At 46.8% G+C, this 23,433-nt stretch overlaps 1 protein-coding gene across 5 annotated transcripts in view; it reads left to right on the top strand.

Annotated features, from left to right (window-relative positions):
- neb (nebulin) overlaps window positions 1-23,433 on the top strand; it is a 49,486-nt gene that overhangs the window by 10,647 nt on the left and 15,406 nt on the right. For all 5 annotated transcript variants that reach the window (XM_068746514.1, XM_068746515.1, XM_068746516.1 and 2 more), the window contains exons 30-109: window positions 63-374; window positions 481-687; window positions 845-949; window positions 1,063-1,170; window positions 1,254-1,565; window positions 1,655-1,861; window positions 1,948-2,052; window positions 2,131-2,238; window positions 2,693-3,004; window positions 3,094-3,300; window positions 3,398-3,502; window positions 3,595-3,702; window positions 3,803-4,114; window positions 4,229-4,435; window positions 4,522-4,626; window positions 4,800-4,907; window positions 5,022-5,333; window positions 5,438-5,641; window positions 5,827-5,931; window positions 6,046-6,153; window positions 6,480-6,791; window positions 6,902-7,105; window positions 7,276-7,380; window positions 7,596-7,703; window positions 7,795-8,106; window positions 8,220-8,423; window positions 8,537-8,641; window positions 8,756-8,863; window positions 8,974-9,285; window positions 9,393-9,596; window positions 9,749-9,853; window positions 10,105-10,212; window positions 10,314-10,625; window positions 10,738-10,941; window positions 11,049-11,153; window positions 11,241-11,348; window positions 11,435-11,746; window positions 11,843-12,046; window positions 12,593-12,697; window positions 12,794-12,901; window positions 12,992-13,303; window positions 13,428-13,631; window positions 13,720-13,824; window positions 13,933-14,040; window positions 14,119-14,430; window positions 14,554-14,658; window positions 14,778-14,876; window positions 15,004-15,105; window positions 15,215-15,322; window positions 15,424-15,735; window positions 15,835-15,939; window positions 16,052-16,156; window positions 16,265-16,369; window positions 16,488-16,595; window positions 16,702-16,812; window positions 16,945-17,142; window positions 17,262-17,366; window positions 17,483-17,587; window positions 17,681-17,785; window positions 17,886-17,993; window positions 18,081-18,194; window positions 18,282-18,479; window positions 18,574-18,678; window positions 18,791-18,895; window positions 18,986-19,093; window positions 19,175-19,282; window positions 19,374-19,481; window positions 19,572-19,676; window positions 19,775-19,879; window positions 19,976-20,074; window positions 20,191-20,295; window positions 20,392-20,496; window positions 20,585-20,689; window positions 20,815-20,919; window positions 21,019-21,123; window positions 21,216-21,320; window positions 21,406-21,510; window positions 21,580-21,684; window positions 22,031-22,132; window positions 23,227-23,328. In XM_068746514.1, coding sequence (XP_068602615.1) covers window positions 63-374; window positions 481-687; window positions 845-949; window positions 1,063-1,170; window positions 1,254-1,565; window positions 1,655-1,861; window positions 1,948-2,052; window positions 2,131-2,238; window positions 2,693-3,004; window positions 3,094-3,300; window positions 3,398-3,502; window positions 3,595-3,702; window positions 3,803-4,114; window positions 4,229-4,435; window positions 4,522-4,626; window positions 4,800-4,907; window positions 5,022-5,333; window positions 5,438-5,641; window positions 5,827-5,931; window positions 6,046-6,153; window positions 6,480-6,791; window positions 6,902-7,105; window positions 7,276-7,380; window positions 7,596-7,703; window positions 7,795-8,106; window positions 8,220-8,423; window positions 8,537-8,641; window positions 8,756-8,863; window positions 8,974-9,285; window positions 9,393-9,596; window positions 9,749-9,853; window positions 10,105-10,212; window positions 10,314-10,625; window positions 10,738-10,941; window positions 11,049-11,153; window positions 11,241-11,348; window positions 11,435-11,746; window positions 11,843-12,046; window positions 12,593-12,697; window positions 12,794-12,901; window positions 12,992-13,303; window positions 13,428-13,631; window positions 13,720-13,824; window positions 13,933-14,040; window positions 14,119-14,430; window positions 14,554-14,658; window positions 14,778-14,876; window positions 15,004-15,105; window positions 15,215-15,322; window positions 15,424-15,735; window positions 15,835-15,939; window positions 16,052-16,156; window positions 16,265-16,369; window positions 16,488-16,595; window positions 16,702-16,812; window positions 16,945-17,142; window positions 17,262-17,366; window positions 17,483-17,587; window positions 17,681-17,785; window positions 17,886-17,993; window positions 18,081-18,194; window positions 18,282-18,479; window positions 18,574-18,678; window positions 18,791-18,895; window positions 18,986-19,093; window positions 19,175-19,282; window positions 19,374-19,481; window positions 19,572-19,676; window positions 19,775-19,879; window positions 19,976-20,074; window positions 20,191-20,295; window positions 20,392-20,496; window positions 20,585-20,689; window positions 20,815-20,919; window positions 21,019-21,123; window positions 21,216-21,320; window positions 21,406-21,510; window positions 21,580-21,684; window positions 22,031-22,132; window positions 23,227-23,328 — 12,423 coding nt within the window. The remainder of the gene's footprint in view (window positions 1-62; window positions 375-480; window positions 688-844; window positions 950-1,062; window positions 1,171-1,253; window positions 1,566-1,654; window positions 1,862-1,947; window positions 2,053-2,130; window positions 2,239-2,692; window positions 3,005-3,093; window positions 3,301-3,397; window positions 3,503-3,594; window positions 3,703-3,802; window positions 4,115-4,228; window positions 4,436-4,521; window positions 4,627-4,799; window positions 4,908-5,021; window positions 5,334-5,437; window positions 5,642-5,826; window positions 5,932-6,045; window positions 6,154-6,479; window positions 6,792-6,901; window positions 7,106-7,275; window positions 7,381-7,595; window positions 7,704-7,794; window positions 8,107-8,219; window positions 8,424-8,536; window positions 8,642-8,755; window positions 8,864-8,973; window positions 9,286-9,392; window positions 9,597-9,748; window positions 9,854-10,104; window positions 10,213-10,313; window positions 10,626-10,737; window positions 10,942-11,048; window positions 11,154-11,240; window positions 11,349-11,434; window positions 11,747-11,842; window positions 12,047-12,592; window positions 12,698-12,793; window positions 12,902-12,991; window positions 13,304-13,427; window positions 13,632-13,719; window positions 13,825-13,932; window positions 14,041-14,118; window positions 14,431-14,553; window positions 14,659-14,777; window positions 14,877-15,003; window positions 15,106-15,214; window positions 15,323-15,423; window positions 15,736-15,834; window positions 15,940-16,051; window positions 16,157-16,264; window positions 16,370-16,487; window positions 16,596-16,701; window positions 16,813-16,944; window positions 17,143-17,261; window positions 17,367-17,482; window positions 17,588-17,680; window positions 17,786-17,885; window positions 17,994-18,080; window positions 18,195-18,281; window positions 18,480-18,573; window positions 18,679-18,790; window positions 18,896-18,985; window positions 19,094-19,174; window positions 19,283-19,373; window positions 19,482-19,571; window positions 19,677-19,774; window positions 19,880-19,975; window positions 20,075-20,190; window positions 20,296-20,391; window positions 20,497-20,584; window positions 20,690-20,814; window positions 20,920-21,018; window positions 21,124-21,215; window positions 21,321-21,405; window positions 21,511-21,579; window positions 21,685-22,030; window positions 22,133-23,226; window positions 23,329-23,433) is intronic.

Consider the following 23,433-nt stretch of genomic DNA (forward strand, 5'->3'; position numbering starts at 1 on the left):
CACTTCAGGTTTTAATTCATTTAATTCACGCGATCCTGACTTAAATCTTTGCTTTTATACAGTACAAGTACAAACTGGCTCACGAGAAAGCAAAGGGCCACCACGTTGGCTTCCGCAGCCTCCAGGACGACCCTCTCCTGGTTCACTACATGGAGGTCGCTAAGCTGCAGAGCGACAAGAACTACAAGAAGGACTACCACAAGGCTAAGCTGAAGTATCACACCCCGGTGGACATGTTGAGCGTGGTCCACGCCAAGCAGGCCTCTGCTGCTCAGACTATGACGGGATACAGACAGATCCCTCACAACTACTTGCTTCTCCCTGACAACTTGCGCCTGCATTTGTGTCGCGGCATGATGGAGATTCAGAGCGACGTATGCGTTCAACTTTTGCCTGGATATCATACCAAGATGCAATGCTAGTAAATATCCATTGTGCAAATTGATGATCCCCCCCCCCCCCCCCTCCATGTACCTACAGAATGTCTACAAGTCAGACTACACCAACTACTATAAAGGAGCAGGCTGGGTCCCTATTGGCTCTCTGGATGTCGAGAAGGCCAAAACGGCTAGCGCAGCGCTAGATGAAAGAAGCTACCGCCAACATCCCAGCGGTCTCAAATTCACCAGCAAGACTGATGGCATGAACATGGCTCTGGCTCTGGCCAACACAAAGCAGCTAGACAAAGTGAATTTCCTCTTGTTATGAATCATGTTTTTGCATCTCAAACTCTTATGAAATATAAATGCCAAACCACAATCTCTGCTGTAAGAATTGTATAAGATTTCACAGTGGTTATTGCCCCCCCCCCCCCCCCCCCCCCCGCCCCCCACTCTCTCTCTAGACCTCATACAAAGCATCTGGAGAAGAGTTCATGCACACCTATCATCTGCCAGCTGACAGCCCAGAGTTCCTTCAGGCTAAGTTCAACGCCCAAACCCTTAGTGAGGTGAGAGCACAACATTGTTTATTGAAGTTAGACATTGTTTCACTGGCTAAATATGCAAGTCAAAGGAATATTTCTTGACTGAAATCTACATCGTCCTTACACTTTATCCACAGAGTCACTACAAATACAAGTGGCTGGAAGATATTGCCAAGGGATACGACATGAAGCCTGACGCCATCTCTATCCTCCACGCCAAGCACGGCCGACATATCGCCAGCAATGTTTGTATATCATAAATCTACACAGCAAGGACCTAGTCAGTATTTTGTACAGTTAGGTAGCTTATTTCACTTCTCCCTTTCAGGTTCAATACAAAAAGGACTATGAGAAGGCTAGAGGTCACCACGTTGGCTTCCGCAGCCTCCAGGACGACCCTCTCCTGGTTCACTACATGGAAATTGCCAAAATGCAGAGTGACAAGAACTACAAGAAGGACTACCACAAGTCCAAGCTGAAGTATCACACCCCGGTGGACATGTTGAGCGTGGTCCACGCCAAGCAGGCCTCTGCTGCTCAGACTATGACTGGATACAGACAGATCCAGCATAGTTATTCTCTCCTTCCTGACGCCATAAACCTAGTACGGGCTCGCGCAATGAACGTCCAGTCCAGTGATGTGAGTATAAATCGTTGAACTAATTCATTCATAAGGGCAGACACCTTTAAGTGTAACCCCTAAGACATGAGGTCTTGCATCTCTCTTAGTCTGAATACAAGTCTGAATGGAACAACTATATCAGAGGCATTGGATGGGTCCCTATTGGCTCACTCGGCGTCGAGACCGCTAAAGTTGGTAATGACATTCTGAGCGAGAAGAGGTACCGCACTCACCCATCCAACTTGAAGTTCAGCAAGCTGATGGACTCCATGGACTTGACTCTGGCTACTGCCAACAACCAGATCATGAACAAGGTGCGCCAACCTACAGTTAACGGTTGCAAAAGATAAGAAATCTATTCATAAAATGCCATTAATTGTTTCTGTTTTTTTATTTACAGAAAGCATACACTGCAGCTTGGGACACCGACAAACTGACGGTCCACATCATGCCCGATTCTCCTGACGTTGTTCTAGCCAAAGCTAATGCCCTGAACATGAGCAACGTGAGCCGTTAGATTGTCTTGTTTTATCTATAATTAAATGTAATTTAGTTTCATTCTAATCCATTTGTCTTTTCACAGAAACTTTACAAAGCCGGCGTCGTGGCGATGGCCAATAAGGGCTACCACCTCAAAGCAGATGCCATCCCGATTCAGGCTGCCAAAGCCAGTACCACTATTGCAAGTAATGTAAGTGAGAAATACATTTCTGTGCCAAAACATGATTTTTATCTACCATAATCAACTAATACATTTTAAAAAGTTTGGACATGTTCAGATGAGCGATAGGGACTATATCAGTAGAAGGATGCTGAGGATGGAACTGCCAGGGAACAGGGCTAGAGGATGACCTCGAAGATGATACATGGACGTAGTGAGGGAGGACATGAGCGTGGCTGGTGTTGGGGAGGACGATGCAAGTGGAGAAGGTTGCTGTGGTGACCCCTTACGGGACAAACCAAAAATGCAGTGGTAGTAGTAGTATAACCAATAGTAAACAATTGTTTATTTGCTGTAATGATGCAGGTACAATTTGAAGTACTGGGAGGCTAGAGGCCACAAGAGCAATTATTGTGATCCTATGATCATGGAAATTCTTAAAATGATGACTATTTACTGTCGCTCTTTGCCCTTTAATCTCTAGGTTCATTACAAGAAGGAATATTTGAAAAACAGAGGTCACCACGTTGGCTTCCGCAGCCTCCAGGACGACCCTCTCCTGGTTCACTACATGGAAGTGGCCAAATTGCAGAGCGAAGGGAACTACAAGAAGGACTACCACAAGTCCAAGCTGAAGTATCACACCCCGGTGGACATGTTGAGCGTGGTCCACGCCAAGCAGGCCTCTGCTGCTCAGACTATGACTGGATACAGACAGATCCAGCATAGTTATTCTCTCCTTCCTGACGCCATAAACCTAGTACGGGCTCGCACAATGAACGTCCAGTCCAGTGATGTGAGTATAAATTGTTGAAATAATCCACTCATAAGGGCAGACACCTTTAAGTGTAACCCCTAAGACATGAGGTCTTGCATCTCTCTTAGTCTGAATACAAGTCTGAATGGAACAACTATATCAGAGGCATTGGATGGGTCCCTATTGGCTCACTCGGCGTCGAGACCGCTAAAGTTGGTAATGACATTCTGAGCGAGAAGAGGTACCGCACTCACCCATCCAACTTGAAGTTCAGCAAGCTGATGGACTCCATGGACTTGACTCTGGCTACTGCCAACAACCAGATCATGAACAAGGTGCGCCATGTTTTTGAGCAAGACCACAAAAAAGTTCAGAAACCAGTTGAGAACTGCCATCATTGATTCGTTTTTTTTTTGGTGTCTTTATTTACAGAAATCGTACACTGCAGCTTGGGATGCCGACAAACTGAACATCCATGTCATGCCAGACTCTCCTGAGATTGTCTTGGCCAAGGCAAACGCCCTGAACATGAGCAATGTATGGAAGTCCTTGAAACTGTAGAGCAACGTCTTGTAATGCAAAAGGCTGCATATGGTAGATTTCATCTGTCTCTCTTTTGTCTTGTACAGAAACTTTACAAAGCTGGTGTTGTGGAAATGGCCAAAAAGGGCCACAACCTCAAAGCAGATGCCATCCCCATTCAGGCTGCCAAGTCCGGTACTTCCATCGCCAGTAATGTACGTTGCTACACACCGAATTATACCAGTATTTTTAATATCACAGCGCTGATTCATATAATAAAACTATGAATGACAAAGTATGCATTTACTGTCACAGTACAAGTACAAGTTGGCTTATGAGAAGGCTAGAGGTCACCACGTTGGCTTCCGCAGCCTCCAGGACGACCCTCTTCTGGTTCACTACATGGAATTGGCCAGAATGCAGAGTGACAAGAACTACAAAAAGGACTACCACAAGTCCAAGCTGAAGTATCACACCCCGGTGGACATGTTGAGCGTGGTCCACGCCAAGCAGGCCTCTGCTGCTCAGACTATGACTGGATACAAGCAAATGATCTCCCACTACACCGTCCTACCCGATGCCATGAACTTTCAACTAACTCGCAACATGCAGTTCATCGCTAGCGATGTATGTACGATGTACTCTAATTAACCGTGACCATCATCTCAAAAGTATTTCTGCTCAAGGTTTAAAACAATATTCAAATTTCTATATTCATTTTTTGATCATGTTATCCCGCAGAACCAGTACAAGAGTGAGTACGAAAGCTTCTATAAAGGGATCGGATGGGTACCTATCGGATCATTGGATGTTGAGAAAGCAAAAAAGGCTGGTCATGTTTTCAGTGAAAAGCGATACCGTGAACATCCGAGCAACTACAAATTCACAAAGGACATGCATTCTATGGATCTGACACTGGCTACATGTAACAATCGCATTATGGATAAGGTACTGGATGAGAAAATGAAACCAGCATCACTTGTCTAATATGTAAGGCTTCGGATGTCATGCTAACAACGCAATTGTGTTTATAGAAATCGTACATCAAAAACTGGGAGCAAGACAAGACAAGCATCCACGTTATGCCCGATGCGATGGACATTGTTCTTGCTCGAGGAAACAATAGGATCTACAGTGAGGTACAGTGTGACACTTCCAATTCCACATAGATCTGTTGTAATCTGTAAGGAAAAATAAAGACACAGGTTCCACAGGTTGTAATCACAAGACCTGCAGTGCTGACAATAAGTTTGAACATTACTGGAAGTTGAGGTATTCATATATGGCTTCTTTTTTCTCTCTTTGTCTTCAGAAACTGTATAAATTGGACAACGAACTTTCCAAGAAGAAGGGCCATAATTTCCGCGCTGATGCCATCGCCGTCCAAGCTGCCAAGGCGTCCACTGCTATCGCTAGCGATGTAATTATCTTTGTGTCTGTTTCTATTAAGTACAATCTAGTATGCATGTTGCTCTGCTTTGCCCCTTAACCAGGAGCTTGATTATGAAAGTTCTCATGGTTCCTGCCTTTTTAGTACAAGTACAAGACAGGATACCGTAAGCAGGTCGGCCACCACATCGGCGCTCGCAGCGTCCAGGACGATCCTCTCCTCATGCTGGCGCTGAACTCAGCCAAGATCGCCAGCGATGCCCTCTACAAGAAGGACTTCAACAAGTCCAAGACCAAGTTCAACCTCCCAGTGGACATGCTGGCCTTTGAACTGGCCAAGAAGAACCAGATTCAGGTCAACCATGCCAACTACATCACCCGCCTGCACAACTGGACCTGCCTGCCGGACTCCAGCGACGTGGTCCAGGCCAGACACGCATACGACATTCAGAGTGATGTGAGTGTGCATCACTTAATTTCTACCATGGGAAGTTGTCATCTTCAGGCATTTTCTGTTTTGGAGCACTTCTCACCATTGTAACTTGTATTTTTCTTGTCCAGGCTATTTATAAGGAGGACCTTAAGTCCATGCAGGGTATCGGATGGGTACCGATAGGCTCACTGGATGTAGAGAAGGCGAAGAAAGCTGGAGAAATCCTCAGCGACAGACCGTATCGTCAGCACCCGAGCAACTTCAGATTCAAAATTACCACTGAAGACATGCCCATCGTGCTGGCTAAGGCCAATGCACAGATTATGAACAAGGTATTTCCTTTACAGCTCCTCCTCCGACGTTTTATTGTGTTTTCGTTTTGAGGAGTTCTTTTCAGAATCTATCCGAAGTTTGAATACAATTGAAATTCTTAGATTTACTGACTTTTTTCCCCCCCCTTTTTACTCATTGCTTAAAAACAACAGACAAAATAATGACAAAATGTAAATAATTACAGAATGCCTACATTCAAGCCTGGGAGAAAGACAAGACGACCATTCATGTCATGCCTGATGCCATGGATATTTTACTGGCCAAAGCGAACAAAGCTAACTACAGTCTGGTAAGTGCTTCTCAAACATTCACGAAAAGTTCGATTGCCGTACTTTTTCAAACAACATACCACAAATGTGCAACATTTTATATAAAATACTTGATTTTTCTTTTCTGTCCACAGAAAATGTACAAGCAAGCGAATGAAGATGCCAAGAAGAAGGGATACGACCTGCGCGGTGATGCCATTTCCATTATTGCAGCAAAGGCTACCAGGGACATTGCCAGCGATGTACGACGGTTTAATTTTCACTCATTACAATTTATATAAATGTAATTCAATCTAGAAAAATAAAAGCATGTCACGTTTCAATATATATGTTTAAATAGCATATCTTACTTAAATGGTTGCATAATTTCCCCCCTATTGTAGTAGAGTATTTCATGCTGACACGTCACATAAGTAATATCTAGATTTATCAAGCACCTGACTGTATATTTAACGTATAATAAAATTTGAACGCAATAATTTCCAAAAACAATAATGCCATTCATACACCGGTAATTGTTTTCCTGTATTCTTTTGATAGAGTTACTTCTTCATTTTCTCATTTGCAGTACAAATACAAGACAGGATACCGTAAGCAGGTCGGCCACCACATCGGCGCTCTCAGCGTCCAGGACGATCCTCTCCTCATGCTGGCGCTGAACTCGGCCAAGATCGCCAGCGATGTCCTCTACAAGAAGGACTTCAACAAGTCCAAGACCAAGTTCAACCTCCCAGTGGACATGCTGGCCTTTGAACTGGCCAAGAAGAACCAGATTCAGGTCAACCATGCCAACTACATCACCCGCCTGCACAACTGGACCTGCCTGCCGGACTCCAGCGACGTGGTCCAGGCCAGACACGCATACGACATTCAGAGTGATGTGAGTGTGCATCACTTAATTTCTACCATGGGAAGTTGTCACCTTCAGGCATTTTCTGTCTGGAACACCTCTCTTACCATTTCAAAATGTTTTTGTTTTTTTTCGTCCAGGCTATTTATAAGGAGGACCTTAAGTCCATGCAGGGTATCGGATGGGTACCGATAGGCTCACTGGATGTAGAGAAGGCAAAGAAAGCTGGAGAAATCCTCAGCGACAGACCGTATCGTCAGCACCCGAGCAACTTCAGATTCAAAATTACCACTGAAGACATGCCCATCGTGCTGGCTAAGGCCAATGCACAGATTATGAACAAGGTATGAAGTTATAAATCCACCAAGTCCTGTTCGGTGTATGTAACAAAAATGAACTCTGTTGAAAAACTGAAACTACTAATAGGATGGAGAGAGTCTCCGCTGATGAAAGTGTGGAATTGTTGAGCTTATAGTATGCACAAGATGCCTTGTGATGTTTTCTGCCACTGCAGAATGCCTATGTAGAAGCCTGGCAGAATGAGAAGTCAAGGATCCACATCATGCCCGACTCCATGGATGTCGTTCTAGCCAAAGCAAACAATGTCAACTACAGCTACGTAAGTGAAGCTCTAAAACACACGAAGGGGAGAGCAACTGAATTATGTGGTTTATTTCAAATCAGGAGCCAAATCTTTATTCTTCTTCTATTGAAACAGGAGGATATGCTTCTATAATGACTAAATATATATCAAACTGTTCCTTGAACATACATATAATATATAAAAGGCATGGACTTACACTGTATCTGTGGGATGCTTGTGTTTCCTTACAGAAAAGATACAAACAGGACAATGAAGATGCCAAGAAGAAGGGCTACGACCTGCGCGGGGATGCCGTTTCCATAATTGCAGCCAAGGCTTCCAGAGACATTGCCAGCGATGTAAGATGTTTTTTCAATTTTACCACTTATTAACAGTTAGAATACATTTATTATTGTGCAAACAAGCATGGGCCTTTTCTTTTATTTCCAGTACAAATACAAGACAGGGTACCGCAGGCAGGTCGGCCACCACATCGGCGCTCGCAGCGTCCAGGACGATCCTCTCCTCATGCTGGCGCTGAACTCAGCCAAGATCGCCAGCGATGTCCTCTACAAGAAGGACTTCAACAAGTCCAAGACCAAGTTCAACCTGCCAGTGGACATGCTGGCCTTTGAACTGGCCAAGAAGAACCAGATTCAGGTCAACCATGCCAACTACATCACCCGCCTGCACAACTGGACCTGCCTGCCGGACTCCAGCGACGTGGTCCAGGCCAGACACGCATACGACCTACAGAGCGATGTGAGTTTGAATCATTGAACTTATACTATAGAATGATTTTCTGTTTATAAATGTATATTTTTTAAGGTTTTGTAATATCTAATGCATTAACATACTGTTTTATTTTTGTCCAGGCTATTTATAAGGAGGACTTTAAGTCCATGCAGGGAATCGGATGGGTTCCAATAGGTTCACTGGATGTAGAGAAGGCGAAGAAAGCTGGAGAAATCCTCAGCAACAGAAATTATTACCAGCATCCAAGCAGCTACAAGTTTAAAAGCACCACTGAAGACATGCCCATCGTGCTGGCCAAAGCTAACGCTCGGATTATGAACAAGGTACGTCTCCGTAGTGAATGAATGACTTGGTAAGACTCGAAACGACTCGACAGGCTACATCCTGAGTTGGTGATTTAAGTACATTTTCCTGCCGTTGGTCTTTGTGACTGCAGAAAGCGTACATCGAATCTTGGGAGAACGAGAAGAAGATGATTCACGTCATGCCCGATGCTATGGATGTCGTTCTAGCCAAAGCAAACAATGTCAACTACAGCTACGTGAGTGGGAAATGTAGTATTTGTGATGGGACAGCGACTTGTATTCATTGATTACTGTCGATGTTAAATATGTATAGTCGAAAAGTATCTCGGATGTTTGTATTTGCTTTTCAGAAAAAATATAAGCAAGCACACGAAGATGCCAAGAAGAACGGATACGACATCCGTAACGATGCTATTTCCATCATCGCCGCCAAGGCGTCCAGGGACATCGCCAGTGATGTAAGCTTCTTATCTTGTGATGTGCTTTAAAAGTAAAATAAAAAATGGCAGTAAATTGTAATGGTTCTTGTATGGTTTATGGTTTATTATGGTTTATCCCCCCCCCCCAGTACAAGTACAAGACAGGGTACCGCAGGCAGGTCGGCCACCACATCGGCGCTCGCAGCGTCCAGGACGATCCTCTCCTCATGCTGGCGCTGAACTCGGCCAAGATCGCCAGTGAAGTCCTCTACAAGAAGGACTTCAACAAGTCCAAGACCAAGTTCAACCTCCCAGTGGACATGCTGGCCTTTGAACTGGCCAAGAAGAACCAGATTCAGGTCAACCATGCCAACTACATCACCCGCCTGCACAACTGGACCTGCCTGCCGGACTCCACCGACGTGGTCCAGGCCAGACACGCATACGACCTTCAGAGTGATGTGAGTGGACCCGGACCTAGTTTTTTTTTTTTTAAATGCACCTCATAGTCTCTTATTTTTCCAACACTTGTGTCAGGAGTTTAATTTTGCGTTCTTGCACTTCATAGAATGTCTACAAAGCCGACTTGAAGTGGCTCCAGGGTATGGGCTGGGTCCCGATTGGCTCAGTCGGAGTGGAGACAGCCAGGAAGGCTGCAGAAATCTTGACCGACAGGAAATACCGCCAGCATCCCAGTACTGTTCCCTTCACCAGCACCACAGATACCATGGAAATTGTACTGGCAAAGAATAACGCCCTGACCATGAACAAGGTACGAAACATATTTATTTGGTGAAGTACAATATCATTTATCTATGAAAGTGATAAAGGTGATCCCAATTTGCAATGAAGACGTCTTATTTGTAGATATTTTTGTTTCAATGCAATCCATTGACACAAAGATTGTTTGTTTGTTCCTTTCAGCGCCTCTACACTGAGGCGTGGGAGAAAGACAAGACGAGCCTCCACATTAAACCCGACACCCCGGAGATCATCCTCTCTCAGCAGAACGCTATTAACATGAGCAGGGTTAGTGGAAGTCTTGATTGCGCCTCATAAGATGATGGGGCCCTTCCTGGTTATGCAATCCTGTGTTGGGAGGCGGGACAATCTTAGTTTAGTTTACTCTGACTTGAATTTGCAGCCAGATGTATTTCCATGAATGTGATCCCAAGTCCTGCTGCAAATCAGAACCGCCTGAAGCCGTCAAGAATCACAAACCTCCGTTATTCTAACAGCTCAGAGATGCATTCATTCATATATGTTTTTTTTTTTTTTAGAAACTATACAGACAAGGTTTTGAAGAAACCATCAAGAAAGGCTACTTCCTGCCTCCGGATTCGATCTCTGTCAAGGCTGCTAAGGCGTCCAGAGACATCGTCAGTGATGTGAGTGACTCGTGCGTCTGTAAGATTAGGACGCCGCTATTACACATAATGCACGAGATATTCTGGCTAGAACTCAAAACACTTTCTGCTGATATCATCAGTACAAGTACAAGACAGGGTACCGCAGGCAGGTCGGCCACCACATCGGCGCTCGCAGCGTCCAGGACGATCCTCTCCTCATGCTGGCGCTGAACTCGGCCAAGATTGCCAGTGAAGTCCTCTACAAGAAGGACTTCAACAAGTCCAAGACCAAGTTCAACCTCCCAGTGGACATGCTGGCCTTTGAACTGGCCAAGAAGAACCAGATTCAGGTCAACCATGCCAACTACATCACCCGCCTGCACAACTGGACCTGCCTGCCGGACTCCACCGACGTGGTCCAGGCCAGGAAAGCCTATAACCTTCAGAGTGACGTATGCTTATTTCTGACACATGCAACAAATCTCAGATATACCATGATGGCAATTTGATCACGTATGCCAGATTTAACGCCACTTGCATATGTTTTTTTTTTTTTTGCAATAGGCTGTGTACAAAGCTGACATGGATGAAGTCATAGGCGTAGGATGGGTCCCCATTGGTTCAGTCGATGTGATGAAGGCCAAGAATGCTTCAAAAATTCTCAGCGAACTTCTCTACAGGCAGAAGCCAGAGAAATTCAAATATACAACTGACATGACTTCCATTCCCATGGTCTTAGCCAAAACAAATGCGGATATAATCAACCAGGTAGAACCTTAACCATCGTTTAAAATTGTCGCTCGACGCTTCAGTCCTTTCCTGGTCATTACGGTATGCTGTTTTTTCTTTTCTTCTTCTTCTGTTGCTCACCACAGAGAAAATACGTTGCTGCTTGGGAGGCCGACAAGATTAAGACTCATGTAACCCCAGATCTGCCTGAGCTGTTGCTCTCTAAAGCCAATGCGTACAACATCAGCAGGGTACGTTCCATTTGCTTGACTTGAGCTCCCGTTCTGCGGCAATGGCGGCGAGTTTTCATTGACCACGATTTTCAATTTGCTTTTCAGAAACTATATAGGGAAGGTGTTGAGGAGATGTTTAGAAAGGGCTACAACCTTAAGGCTGATGCAGTCTCTGTTATCGCTGCCAAACATGGAAGATCAATCATCAGTGACGTGCGTAATATCCAGAAAATAGCTTTCCCCCCTCCTCTGATATTGGGTTCGTGATCACGTCATTTTTTTTTTGTCTTTCCTCGCAGTACAAATACAAAGCAGGATATCGTAAACAGGTCGGCCACCACATAGGAGCCCTCAGCGTCCAGGACGACCCTCTGATCGTTCTGGCGCTGAACTCGGCCAAGATCGCCAGCGATGTCCTCTACAAGAAGGACTTCAACAAGTCCAAGACCAAGTTCAACCTGCCAGTGGACATGCTGAATCTCGAACTGGCCAAGAAATGCCAGATCCAAGTGAACGATTTCAACTATAGGACTCATCTGCACAACTGGACCTGCCTGCCCGATTCCACCGATGTAGTCCAGGCCAGGAAGGCTTATAACCTGCAGAGTGATGTGAGTGATGGCAATCAGCAGGACGGCGCCTTCATTTTTCAAGATGGAAGCTCAATTTGACTTCCCCTTTCCTTGCGTTTTTTTTTTGCGTTTTAGGCTGTGTACAAGGCCGACATGGAATGGGTCAGGGGAACCGGTTGGGTTCCAATAGGTTCTGTTGAAGTAGAGAAAGCCAAGAAAGCAGCAGAGATCCTGAGTGAAAGGAATTACCGCCAGCATCCCAGCAACTTCCCCTTCACTGCGAAGACATGCGACATGCCATATGCCCTTGCGCTGGCTAATGCCCACATCATGGACCAGGTAACTAGCGTGCATCGTGTTTCATGTCGTGTTCTAACTGTTACAGGCGGCGCAAGGATTTTGGACCCAATAATGCAGAGCAGACAAACTCGGAAGTAGCTTTAGAGATTTGAATAAAAGAAACAAGGAAAAACACTTTATGAACAAACGGAATAATATTGCTAGCCGGGCAGGCTGCTAAAATTTATTTAACTCGAGAACACTGCCTAAACACAAAAACTTTGATATGAGAACTTCAAAAAGAGGACAGGCGGGAACAGCCAACCAAAACGATGATATCAAAAGGTGAAGAGAAAATACTGCACAGCGAGGAATATGAGAACTGAACAAGGACAAAAACGTGGAACGAGGAAGGCCTGAACGATCTGACCAAACAGAGCGGGTATTCTGGCGAGGAGCAGTCTAGAAAGTCGGGTCCATTCTACATTGCAGCCATTATTTGACTCCATTCATGATCAGAAATGATTTGTTTGTTTGTTTTTGTTCCATGACAGATAAAGTAAAATCTGAGCCTTGTCAAACTGCTTTTTTTTTTTTTTTTTACAGAAAGAATATGTTTCTGCCTGGGAGAAGGATAAGACCACAATCCACGTGATGCCTGACACTCCAGAGATCATCCTGGCCAAGCAGAATAAGCTCAACACCAGTCTGGTAATGCCGTGCTTCTCCGTGCACACACACGCACATAAATATACGTGCCGTGTTTTTGTTGTCTAACATCTAACGTCATCCTTATTGCTCACCCAGAAATATTACCGCGAAGGCTACATGGAAGCCATCAACCGAGGATACTACCTGCCCAAAGATGCCATTTCTGTCTTATCAGCCAAGGCCTCCCGAGACATCGTCAGCGATGTAAGTCTTCGTTTTTTTAAATGTTTTAGAAATAGTATTTTTCCTTCAGCTTACAGTATTATGACTCAAATTTCACCCCCAAATTTTCAGTACAAATACAAGGCCGGGTTCCGCAAGCAGTGTGGCCATCACATCGGCGCCCGCAACGTCAGAGACGACCCGCTCATTATGTTGGCTGCTCATGCGGCCAGGATCGCAAGTGACAACGTCTACAAAAAGGACTTCCAGAAGACCAAGACCAAGTTCAACCTGCCGGTGGACATGCTGACGATTGAGCTGGCTAAAAGATGCCAGCACCAAGTGAATGACTTCAACTACAGAACTCGCCTGCACCAGTGGACCTGCCTGCCAGACTCCAATGACGTGGTTCAGGCGAGGAAGATCTATGACCTGCAGAGCGACGTAAGTGCGGGTTCAGCTCTGTTGCTCGCTCTTATTCTAAGCGTCTGTAATTACGGTACGTATGCAAAAGTAAAAAAAAAAGAAAAATTACAATAATGATATCAAACTGGTGTTTGTGTCTTAGGCTGTGTACAAAGCTGATCTGGAGTGGCTGAAAGGATGCGGCTGGTCACCCCAGGACTCTGTGGACGTCGTCAAAGCTAGAAATGCCCAGATGATCATCAATGAGAGGCTTTACCGCCAGCCTCCAAGCACCGTGAAGTTCACCAGCGTTGTGGACCTCCCGGAAATTGTCTTGTCCAAGCAAAATGCCGACAACATCAGTGGCGTATGTAACGGCACGTTTCGGAAAGTAAACTCAAATTCCAAATTCCAGCATAAAAAATCGAGTCGGTATTCTTGTCTCTTCCTGACAGAGGAAATATCGGGAAGTCTGGGACAAAGACAAGCTCTCGATCCACCTGCCCCCGAACACCCCGACCTTTGAGCTATCCAAGGCCAACGCGATCAACATCAGCAACGTAAGGCGGCTTCTGTTCTCCCCATTTTTGAAATGCTTGGACATTTACATGTATAATCTTTTGAAGTGCTGACACAATCTTTTTGATTGCGTTTCTTCACCCGTGCAGAAACTGTACACAAAGACATGGGATGACCAGAAGGCCAAAGGCTACCATATCAAGGAAGATGCTATCGCTGTGCTAAAGGCTAAAGCTTCCAGGGACATCGCTAGCGATGTAAGGGTGGAGGCGGAAGTGGATTCCTTTTATTGTTTCCAAGTTTTTATTAACATTTATTTTACTCTTTACTTTTAGTACAAGTACAAAACAGGGTACCGCAGGCAGGTCGGCCACCACATCGGCGCTCGCTCCGTCCAGGACGACCCCCTGATCATGCTGGCGCTGAACTCGGCTAAGATCGCCAGTGAAGTCCTGTACAAGAAGGACTTCAACAAGTCCAAGACCAAGTTCAACCTGCCAGTGGACATGCTGGCCTTTGAGCTGGCCAAGAAGAACCAGATTCAGGTCAACGATGACAGGTACAGGACGCGCCTGCACCAGTGGACCTGCCTGCCCGACTCCACCGACGTGGTCCAGGCCAGAAAGGCCTACAACCTGCAGAGCGACGTAGGTTCATGGTAGTGCTCCTGGGTGGCACCCATTTATTCCAAAAAACCCCCATTGCGTTTATTCCTCTATGCGCTTTCAATGCCATTGAAACATAGAAATGTTCCTCTTTCGTCTCCCCAGGCGGTGTACAAAGCCGACATGGAGTGGCTCCGTGGATGTGGATGGATGCCACACGAATCTGTGGAAGTTATGAAAGTGAAGAATGCACAGAAGATCCTGGCCGAAGTCAGTCTGACCACACTTTGATACCCATTTGTAAAATCTATAAACGTGTATATATATATATATACAATCGTCAAATCTTCTTTTAATTATTCTTCGTTCTCCTTTTGTTCTTTTTTCAGAGAGGCTATCGCGTGAAGTTGGATGAGCAGAAATTTATTGTCCCGACTGACAGAGTTGATTTAATCTGTGCTAAGAACGCTGCTGATGTCCTCAACGAGGTGAGAATAGCGCCCTCTAATCCTTGCCCGAAGTTCATATATATTGGATTCGTCTGCTCAGCTTAAACCGCATGACAGATTTTGTTTATTTGGTTCACTGAATTTTTACACTGTTTGTCCTGCTCAGGCCAAATACCGTGAAACCTGGCACCAGGACAAGACCAAGTACACGCTGGTTGACACTCCGTCTCTTGCCACGGCCAGAGAGGTGGCGAAGAACGTTCACCCGGTAAGATGTTTCAATCTGTCAGGACTTTATCCCGTACATGCTTTATTTATAATAACGGTCTGAGAGCAAGCACACAAAACCGATCATGACTACTTTTGATCTCTTAAAGAAACTGTACACGAAAGCTTGGGATAGCGTCAAAGCTACTGGGTACTTCATGCCGGGAGATGCTGTTCCAATCAAGCAGTGCATCCTCACAACCAAAGTCCAGAGTCAAGTGAGTCGTGACACCAAAAGCAGCAGCGTCTTTACTTACAGAGAACTATTCAACCAAAAGCATTTCAATGTGGAGGTAAAGCGTTTCCGTCTGCCCTGTAGTACAAGTACCTCGAGGGATACCGTAAGCAGACGGGTCACCATATCGGCGCCCGCTGTGTCCAAGACGACCCCCTGATCATGCTGGCGCTGAACTCGGCCAGGATCGCCAGCGACGCTCTGTACAAGAAGGACTTCAACCAGTCCAAGACCAAGTTCAACCTCCCAGTGGACATGCTGGCCTTCGAGCTGGCCAAGAAATGCCAGATCCAAGTCAACGACGACAGGTACAGGACGCGCCTGCACCAGTGGACCTGCCTGCCGGACCAGAACGACGTCATCCACGCACGCAAGACCTACGATCTTCAGAGCGATGTGAGCGCCGATCCACACCGGCCGAATCTTTTCATTCTGACATGGATGACGTAAACGGAAGCATCTGTCTTAACGCCCGATCCTGGCTTCTGTCTCCAGTACATCTACAAGGCCGATATGGAATGGATTCGTGGATGCGGGTGGATCGCAGCCGACTCCGTTCATCACGTCAAGGTCAAGAAGGCGCAGGAGATTATCAATGAAGTATGTTTTCCATATTGCGTTCGGTTTTTTCTTTCGTGTCTTGGAGCACACATTACCATTTTTAACGACATTTTGTAATGTCTCACCTTGATGATGTCATTTTTCATGGCAGAGGCTCTACAAGAAGCACGCCAAAGAAGAGTTCGGAAAATTCACCCTGGTTGTGGACCGTCCGGAGCTCGTCTTGGCAAAGATAAATGCTGCCAACCTGAGTGACGTACGTAAAAAACGTCACACGGAAACTACTAATTTTCTTGAGGTATATTCATGAATTTTTTGTTAAATATAATATTAACTTTCTGGGGGGTTCCCTCTTCTTTTACAGCTGAAGTACAAAGAGACATTCAATGCACAAAAGGGTATTTACATTGGGTCCGACGACACTCCTCAACTGGCCCACTGCAGGGAGGTGTCTAAGAACATCAGTGAGGTAGCATAAAGATTTGACTTCATTCATTGATTTCTTCTTTAATTCATAATATTTTTTGGGGCGGATATCATATATTGTGTCCTCCATTTTAACACTTTGCTCCTATTCCCTGTTTCAGAAACTCTACAAAAAGGGATGGGACGATTCTAAGGCTATCGGCTACCAGCTGGATGAAAAATACATCCCACTTGTCAGCGGCAAGAAGAGCCGAGAGATCGCCAGCGACGTGAGTGTCTTCATAGTCGCTGGTGCTGAGATGGGAAGACGGGATCGTGCTCTTCTGTAATGGTTTGTGAAACCGGATTGAAACTGGCTCCTTCTGGTCCTTCTAGGTCAAATACAAGGATACTCACGAGAAGACCAAGGGTCACTACATGGCTGAGACCCTGGTGGACTTCCCTGAGGTGGTGCGCTGCGGAGTCCAGGAAAAGAACAAGGGGCTGGTAAGAGCGATAGTTTTTCTTCATTGGTTTCGTACAAATCGTCGTAAAACGACTTTATGCCTACATGGATTACGTTTCCCAGGGTTTCACGACGCTGCTGGTAACTTTCCAGTGGGTTGACTGTTTTCACAGAGGCTCTACCACAACGACTACCACAATAGCAAGACCAAGATCCACCTCCCGCCTGACGTTATTGCTAATCGCGTAGCCAAGCGGTGCCAGGACATGCTGAGCGACGTCATCTACCGCACCTACCTGCACCAGTGGACCTGCCACCCCGAGCAGGAGGACGCCATCCGTGCCCGCAAGACCAATGAGATTCTCAGCGATGTGCGTCCTTCTTCCTATGCTTTTTTATTTTATTTATTTATTACAGCTTTAAAATATGAATCAGAAATCCGGTTGTGGGCTTTTATGACTTGCTGGTTTTTTTTTTTTCTTTGCAAAAGGTGTTCTACAAGGATGACCTGAACTGGATGAAGGGTATCGGTTGCTACGTCTGGGACACGCCAGAGATCGTTCGTGCCAAGAAGTCCTACGAGCTGCAGAGTGATGTAAGCGACAATCAGGATGCCGGCCAAAGGAACCTTTAAGAATTTTCTTTAGACCCAACCTTCGAAATAAGAAAATAGAATTCTTGAAGTTTGTGAAAACGTGTTTCCTTTCGTAGCTTAAGTACAGAGACGAAGCCAAGAAAGGCTTCAGCAATTACTCCATTGTGACAGACACCCCGGCTTACGTGACCGCTGTCCTGGGTCATACTTGGGCGAGTGATGTAAGTGAGCTGGATTTTTTTAAAAGCCTGCAGCGTGTGTAGCATTGATTAGGCATAACTGGAGAGCATTGATCAAACATTTGCGATTGACAGCTCAACTACAGGGAGGCCTATCACAAGGAGAAACACTTGTACACCACCGTCCTGGACACTTACGACTACGCCAGATGCCACAACTTCAAGCACTTCTTCAGCAACGTAAGTGAAAATTAGCATCCCCGTTTCACGCGAGGGAAAGATTTGAGGTATTTTTTTGCAAACATCTTCTTGTTTTTTTGGGGGGGGGGGCGGGGAACAGAAAAACTACACTTCCGCCTGGGACAAATTCAAAACCACGAGCTACCGGATTCCACCTGACTCGAATGCCCTGCAACATGCCAAAAGCCAAAAGATCATTCTCAGCGACGTGAGTTCCACTGGTTTCATTTTACTAGTCTGCTGGGGAGTCTCCTTTTAGAAGATGAAGCTAATCTAGATCGTCTCGCCCCTGCAGGTGAAGTACAAGGAAGACTATGAGAAGTTCAAATCCATCTACAGTCTGCCCAAGTCTCTGGAGGAAGATCCTGCCACGGCTCGTTGCATCAAAGCCGGGAAGCTGGTTCTGGATGTGAGTTCGAGTCGTCGGCTTCGAAATGCGTGGCTCATAATATGGAACGCAGCAGCTGAATTGTAAGCTTACATTTTTTTTTTATAGCGTCTGTACAAGGAGAATTACGAGAAAACCAAGGCCAAGAACCACATCCCGCCAGACATGCTGGAGATCCTCTCCGCCCGCAACACCCAGTCCAGCGTCAGTGGGATCCACTACCGCAAGTATCTGCACCAGTGGATGTGCCTCCCCGACATGCACGATTTCGTCCAAGCGCGCAAAGTCAACGAGCAGCTCAGCGACGTGAGCATCTGCCCTCGGCCTCCCCCGAGTTTTTTACAATCGCTAAAATCCTTGAGCTTGTGTATTTTTTTTTTTTGTTGCGTGTCCTATTCAGGTCTTCTACAAGGACGACCTCAACTGGCTGAAGGGTATCGGCTGCTATGCGTGGGACACGCCAGAGATCCTGCGCGTCAAGAATGCCGGTGAACTCCAGAGTGAGGTTAGCTCACCCTTCCTAATTCTCATCCGAATGGCCTTTCGTGGTATTTCCCGACCGGGTTAAACCTACACCAGCCTCGTCATACCATCAGCAATTTGTGTCTTCTTTCCAGAGCAAGTATCGAGCCAAAGGAATTGAGGCGTTCAAGGACTTCACGTTGGTGACCGAGACTCCAGTGTACGAGACGGCCAAGCAGAACGCTCAGAACCTGAGCGATGTAGGCGACTCTTTCCGCCGAGGATCTATCTCGTTCGTTCGTTGGCGTCGATGGTGCCGTCACTCTCCTCCTTTCCTTGTCCCCCTCCAGCTGCACTACCGCTCCGATTACAACGTGAACGTCAAGGGAACCAACACCGCTCCGGCTGTGACCGTTGACACGCAAAGGGCACGCCTGGCTAACCAAATCCAGAGCGATGTAAGACGATGCGGTTTAGCTATAGCGACTAAGTGATTTCAGGCACACATCTTTAATGAAATGGCGTCTTGTCTTTCTCAGAACTTGTACAAGGAAGCCAACAGGAGCTCCATGGCCACCGGCTACTCCCTGCCCCACGACATCCCGCTCATCAATCAGGCCAAGCTGAACAGCGTCATCGCCAGCGACGTAAGCCCCGCCCTCGATGCGTTCCGGTTCGCCCCGGTGCTTTGACAGCAGCTTGAGCCTATTTCTGCAAAGACTTGTTCCGTGTTGGCAGGTGAAGTACAAGGAGGCCTACGAGATGGTCAAGGCTAAAGCGTACACCCTTCACCCAGAGGACGTCGGCTTTGTCAACTCGAGGAAGGCAAACAAGATCAGCAACGAGGTAGGATAAGAACGCCGCTGCTGTCGACGGCGGTTTAAAGACTCTCTCCCGGCTCGAACGACGCCCATCGCCTCCTTCCTCTTCCAACAGCGTCTGTATCGGGAGTTGTACCACAGAGAGAAGGACAAGATCCACACGACTTATGACACCCCGGACATCAAGCAAGTCAAGATGAACCAGGAACACCTCAGCGACGTGCGGGCCCGTTTTCACTTTCACCGTATTTTGTGCAGCTCGATTGGCTGTGCTCTCTAGACCTTTCCAGTCAGCTTCCCGTTCCCTTCTCATCCTAGTTGTGGTACAAGCAGAAATACTACGACAGCAGAGGCCAGCTGATCTCTCTGCCCATCACGCCTCAGCTGATGCACTGCTACCACGTCAATGAGATCAACAGCGAGGTAAAGGTCACGGAGAAGGTCACGTCGTTAACTCCTGGTGAACATGTTTGCTGAAGTTTTTTTTTTTTTTTTGGGGGTGGGGGGTTATTTTTTTAGCTGAAATACAAAGAGGACCTGATGTGGCTCCGAGGCGTTGGCTGCTTCTTGTACGACACGCCAGAGATGGTCACTGTCCGCAACGTGACCAGACAGAGGGTACGCATTTAGACGCAGCCTCCCTTCATATCAAAGAACGGGCAATTTCATTCCAGGATCTTCTTAATGCTTCGGCATCTCATCTTTTCATGTGGCGTGTTTGTCCTTTCGCAAAGATGAACTATCCGGTGGAGGCAAAGAAGAACCTGGCAAACTTCTCCGTCGTCCTGGATACGCCCGAGTACAAACGCGTGACCGAGCTGAAGTCCCACATGAGCACCGTGAGTCATTTCTCCGATAGATTGTAAGAATGTCTCATTTCGATTTGATTTTAAGCCCCTCATTTTGACTTTTTTTTTCTCCTCGTCTACTTTCAGATCATCTACAAAGCGCAGAGCAAAGAGGAAATGGCTAAGGTCACAACCCCCGGAGACGCTATGGACATCAAGAGAGCCAAGTGCGCCCAGCAACTGATGAACCAAGCAAGTTTTGGATATCATCCCCGAATGTGTTGCCTTTCACGACCTTTATCTTCTGTTCCTAATAATCAAAGATCTCATCTCTTTGCAGTATCAGTACACACATTTAGCCGCTAAGGAGAGAGCTCACTTCACCCCAGAAGTTGAAACGCCAAACTTGGGTCACGCCAGAAAAATGAAAGTGATCTGCAGCGATGTCAGTGAAGCTAACCCGCCATTAGAACATTGCATCTGTGCATTCCAATAAAATATATCAGTGTTTGTATTTAGATTCAATGTATTTTAACCCCCCCCCCAAACCTCACATTTGTTTGTCCTCAGAACAAATACAAAGAGCAATATGACAAGATGAAGCACCGGTACACGGCGATCGCTGACACGCCTCTCCTGATCCGTGCCAAGAAAGCCTACTTCCAGTCCAGCGACGTGAGTCGTGACTTGTCGTTTTTCATTAGAAAGCCTGTGTGTGTGTATACGTGTGTGTGTGTGTGTGTGTGTGTGTGATTGAATTGATTTTGTCTCCAGCTGCGTTACAAAGAGACGTTTGAGCGCTCTAAAGGACACTACCACACGGTCAAGGATGCCCTGGACGTCGTCTACCATCGCCGGGTCACCGACGACGTCAGCGAGGTCAGCGAGCGGCGATGAGGATCACTTTGAAGGGGGGGGGGTGGTTGTGCATCTCTTAAGGCGGTTTTCCCCCCTTTCTTTCTACACCTCAGGTGAAATACAGGGAGAAGTACATTAACTCTCTGGGCACGTGGAAGTCGATCCCGGACCGTCCCGAGTTCTTCTTCAGCAGAATCGCCAACGACAACGTCAGCGCCGTGAGTGCCGTTAGCCGCACGAGGCAACATAATCCTGTACGGTCTCTCTTATTTGAATGACATTCCATTTTCTGTGTGTCTCCAGGTCAAATACAAGGAGGACCTGGAGTGGCTGAGGGGCATCGGCTGCTTCGTGTGGGACACGCCGGACCTGATGCATGCTCAGAGGAACAAGGCGCTGTACAGCGAGGTGAGGGTCTCCTCGCTGTGCACGTTCTCCTGCTCGTTCCTGGTAACGTTTCCCTTCCTTTGCTGACAGAGAGTATACAAAGCTTCCTCTGAGAAGAACAGAGGCAACTTCAAGTACACCTCCGACACGCCGTTCTTCCAGACTGTCAGGAACGCCAGTGTCCTCGTCAACGACGTGAGTCCCTCCAGCCTTTTGCCTGTTGCCGTAGTAGAAAAGAAGCTCGGTAAATATTGTTCGTTATTTTTGCTGAGTCAGCGAAACCGGGCGTTGGCCACGTCTCTCTTTCTCTGTGCATCGCTGAGATTCGCAATTTGAAGGTGAAAGAACTTTTTCATGATCATCCATAACGTTTATAACTTGCTCTTTTTCTGCCCTACCGTGATGCTCGTTGTTTAAAATGCGCCTGCTGTTCCTTAAAATCGGCCAATCCCACCCCTCCTTTTTTTCCGTCACGTGACGACACACGCTGTTTTCGGGACTGTTGTTTCTGACTGCCCCCCGCCTCTGACGCTTTGAGCAGAGAGCCTACAGAGCTAATTATGAGATGACCAAGGATAAGTTCACCATAACCACAGATGATCCTCGGTACCAACTGGCCAGGCAGAACAGGCAGATGAGCCAGGTAAACGCGCCGGTCCGGCTGTAGGACCGGCCCGCCTCCTCCGGCCCGGACGCATGAGGTCCGTCGTCAGACCTGCCGCCGTTTGTCCTCGCATGAAATATGACCATTCTCCCAAGCAACACGGATTTCTCTTCCCCTCTCTTTCCTTTTGTCTCCCTCAAATGGCAGCTAAAACGCTGAACTGAATCTGTGCTTTCAGTGAGACGACGATGGATTCCATCTCGCTGAAGGCACAGATGTGGGGGGCTCCCCAGTCCTCCCAGTGTCACCGGTGTTTCACCTCTGGCATGCTGTGTGTTCCGTTGTGTGTGTGTGTGTCTGTCTGTGTGAACAGGTCAGGTATAAATCCAAAGCAAAGGTTCTGCTGCAGAGCGGCTGCAACGAGCTGCACCGGCCCGACATCCTCACAGCCCTTTACGGGACCAGTATTGGCAGTAAGGTAAATGGCAGGCGTGGAACCCGCAGCGACCCCGATTCCCTGTCCACAGACGAGAAGGAAATAAGACCGGTGGATTTTTTTTAATACGTAGAGAAATGTATTAAAGGACACCGGGATTCTTTCTCCTCGCTGTTTCGGGACAAGGTCTCATCTCACCATCCTGTAGAAACTCCTTCCATCCATTTCACCTCCATTTCAACCCCTCCTCCAAGGGGGTTTAAACCTGCGTCCATCCCCAGGTTCTCTTCCATGCTCTAATCCCTCCATCGCTAATTCACTTCCATCCACGCCCCGTTGATGGCGGAACCTTCAAACTCCATCGACCATGATTGACTTGTGGTAACAAGTGTCTTTGTCTCCGTTTGTCTCCTCCAGCGCCATCCTGTGTTTGTGCATGTCCCCGTAAAGCATGACATATTCACGCCAGTGTACTGTTGCATGATGCATTATGACCACCTGAGTATGATATGCTCTTATACTGTTTAAAGAACTGTCCAGGAAAACAGAACAGTAAAAAAAAAACAATCTTGTTTTGGAGTGTCTTGTCCTTCAAGGTGCTTAAATCCTCTAAACGATGCGTCTTTTCTTGGACAGTTTTCTCGCTGTGTAAATTAATAGCGAGACGGCGTTGACTCTTTTTACCGTCCTCCATCAGTGGAGCTACAGGGAGCAGTACGAACGCGCCAAGGACAAGTTCACCTCCATCCTGGAGACCCCTGAGTATGAGGTCCACAGACGCAGCAAGAAGATCGGCGACGTGAGTCTTTATCTTTGTCTTCGATTGGTCGATTCGGCGTGCAAAAAGGGTGCTTCGGGGGTTCCGTAGAAATGCTCCTAAAATATATGATGGCTCTTAACTCCT

Source organism: Brachionichthys hirsutus, chromosome 12 (assembly GCF_040956055.1).
Source record: "Brachionichthys hirsutus isolate HB-005 chromosome 12, CSIRO-AGI_Bhir_v1, whole genome shotgun sequence".
In the NCBI taxonomy this organism is placed as follows: Eukaryota; Metazoa; Chordata; class Actinopteri; order Lophiiformes; family Brachionichthyidae; genus Brachionichthys; species Brachionichthys hirsutus.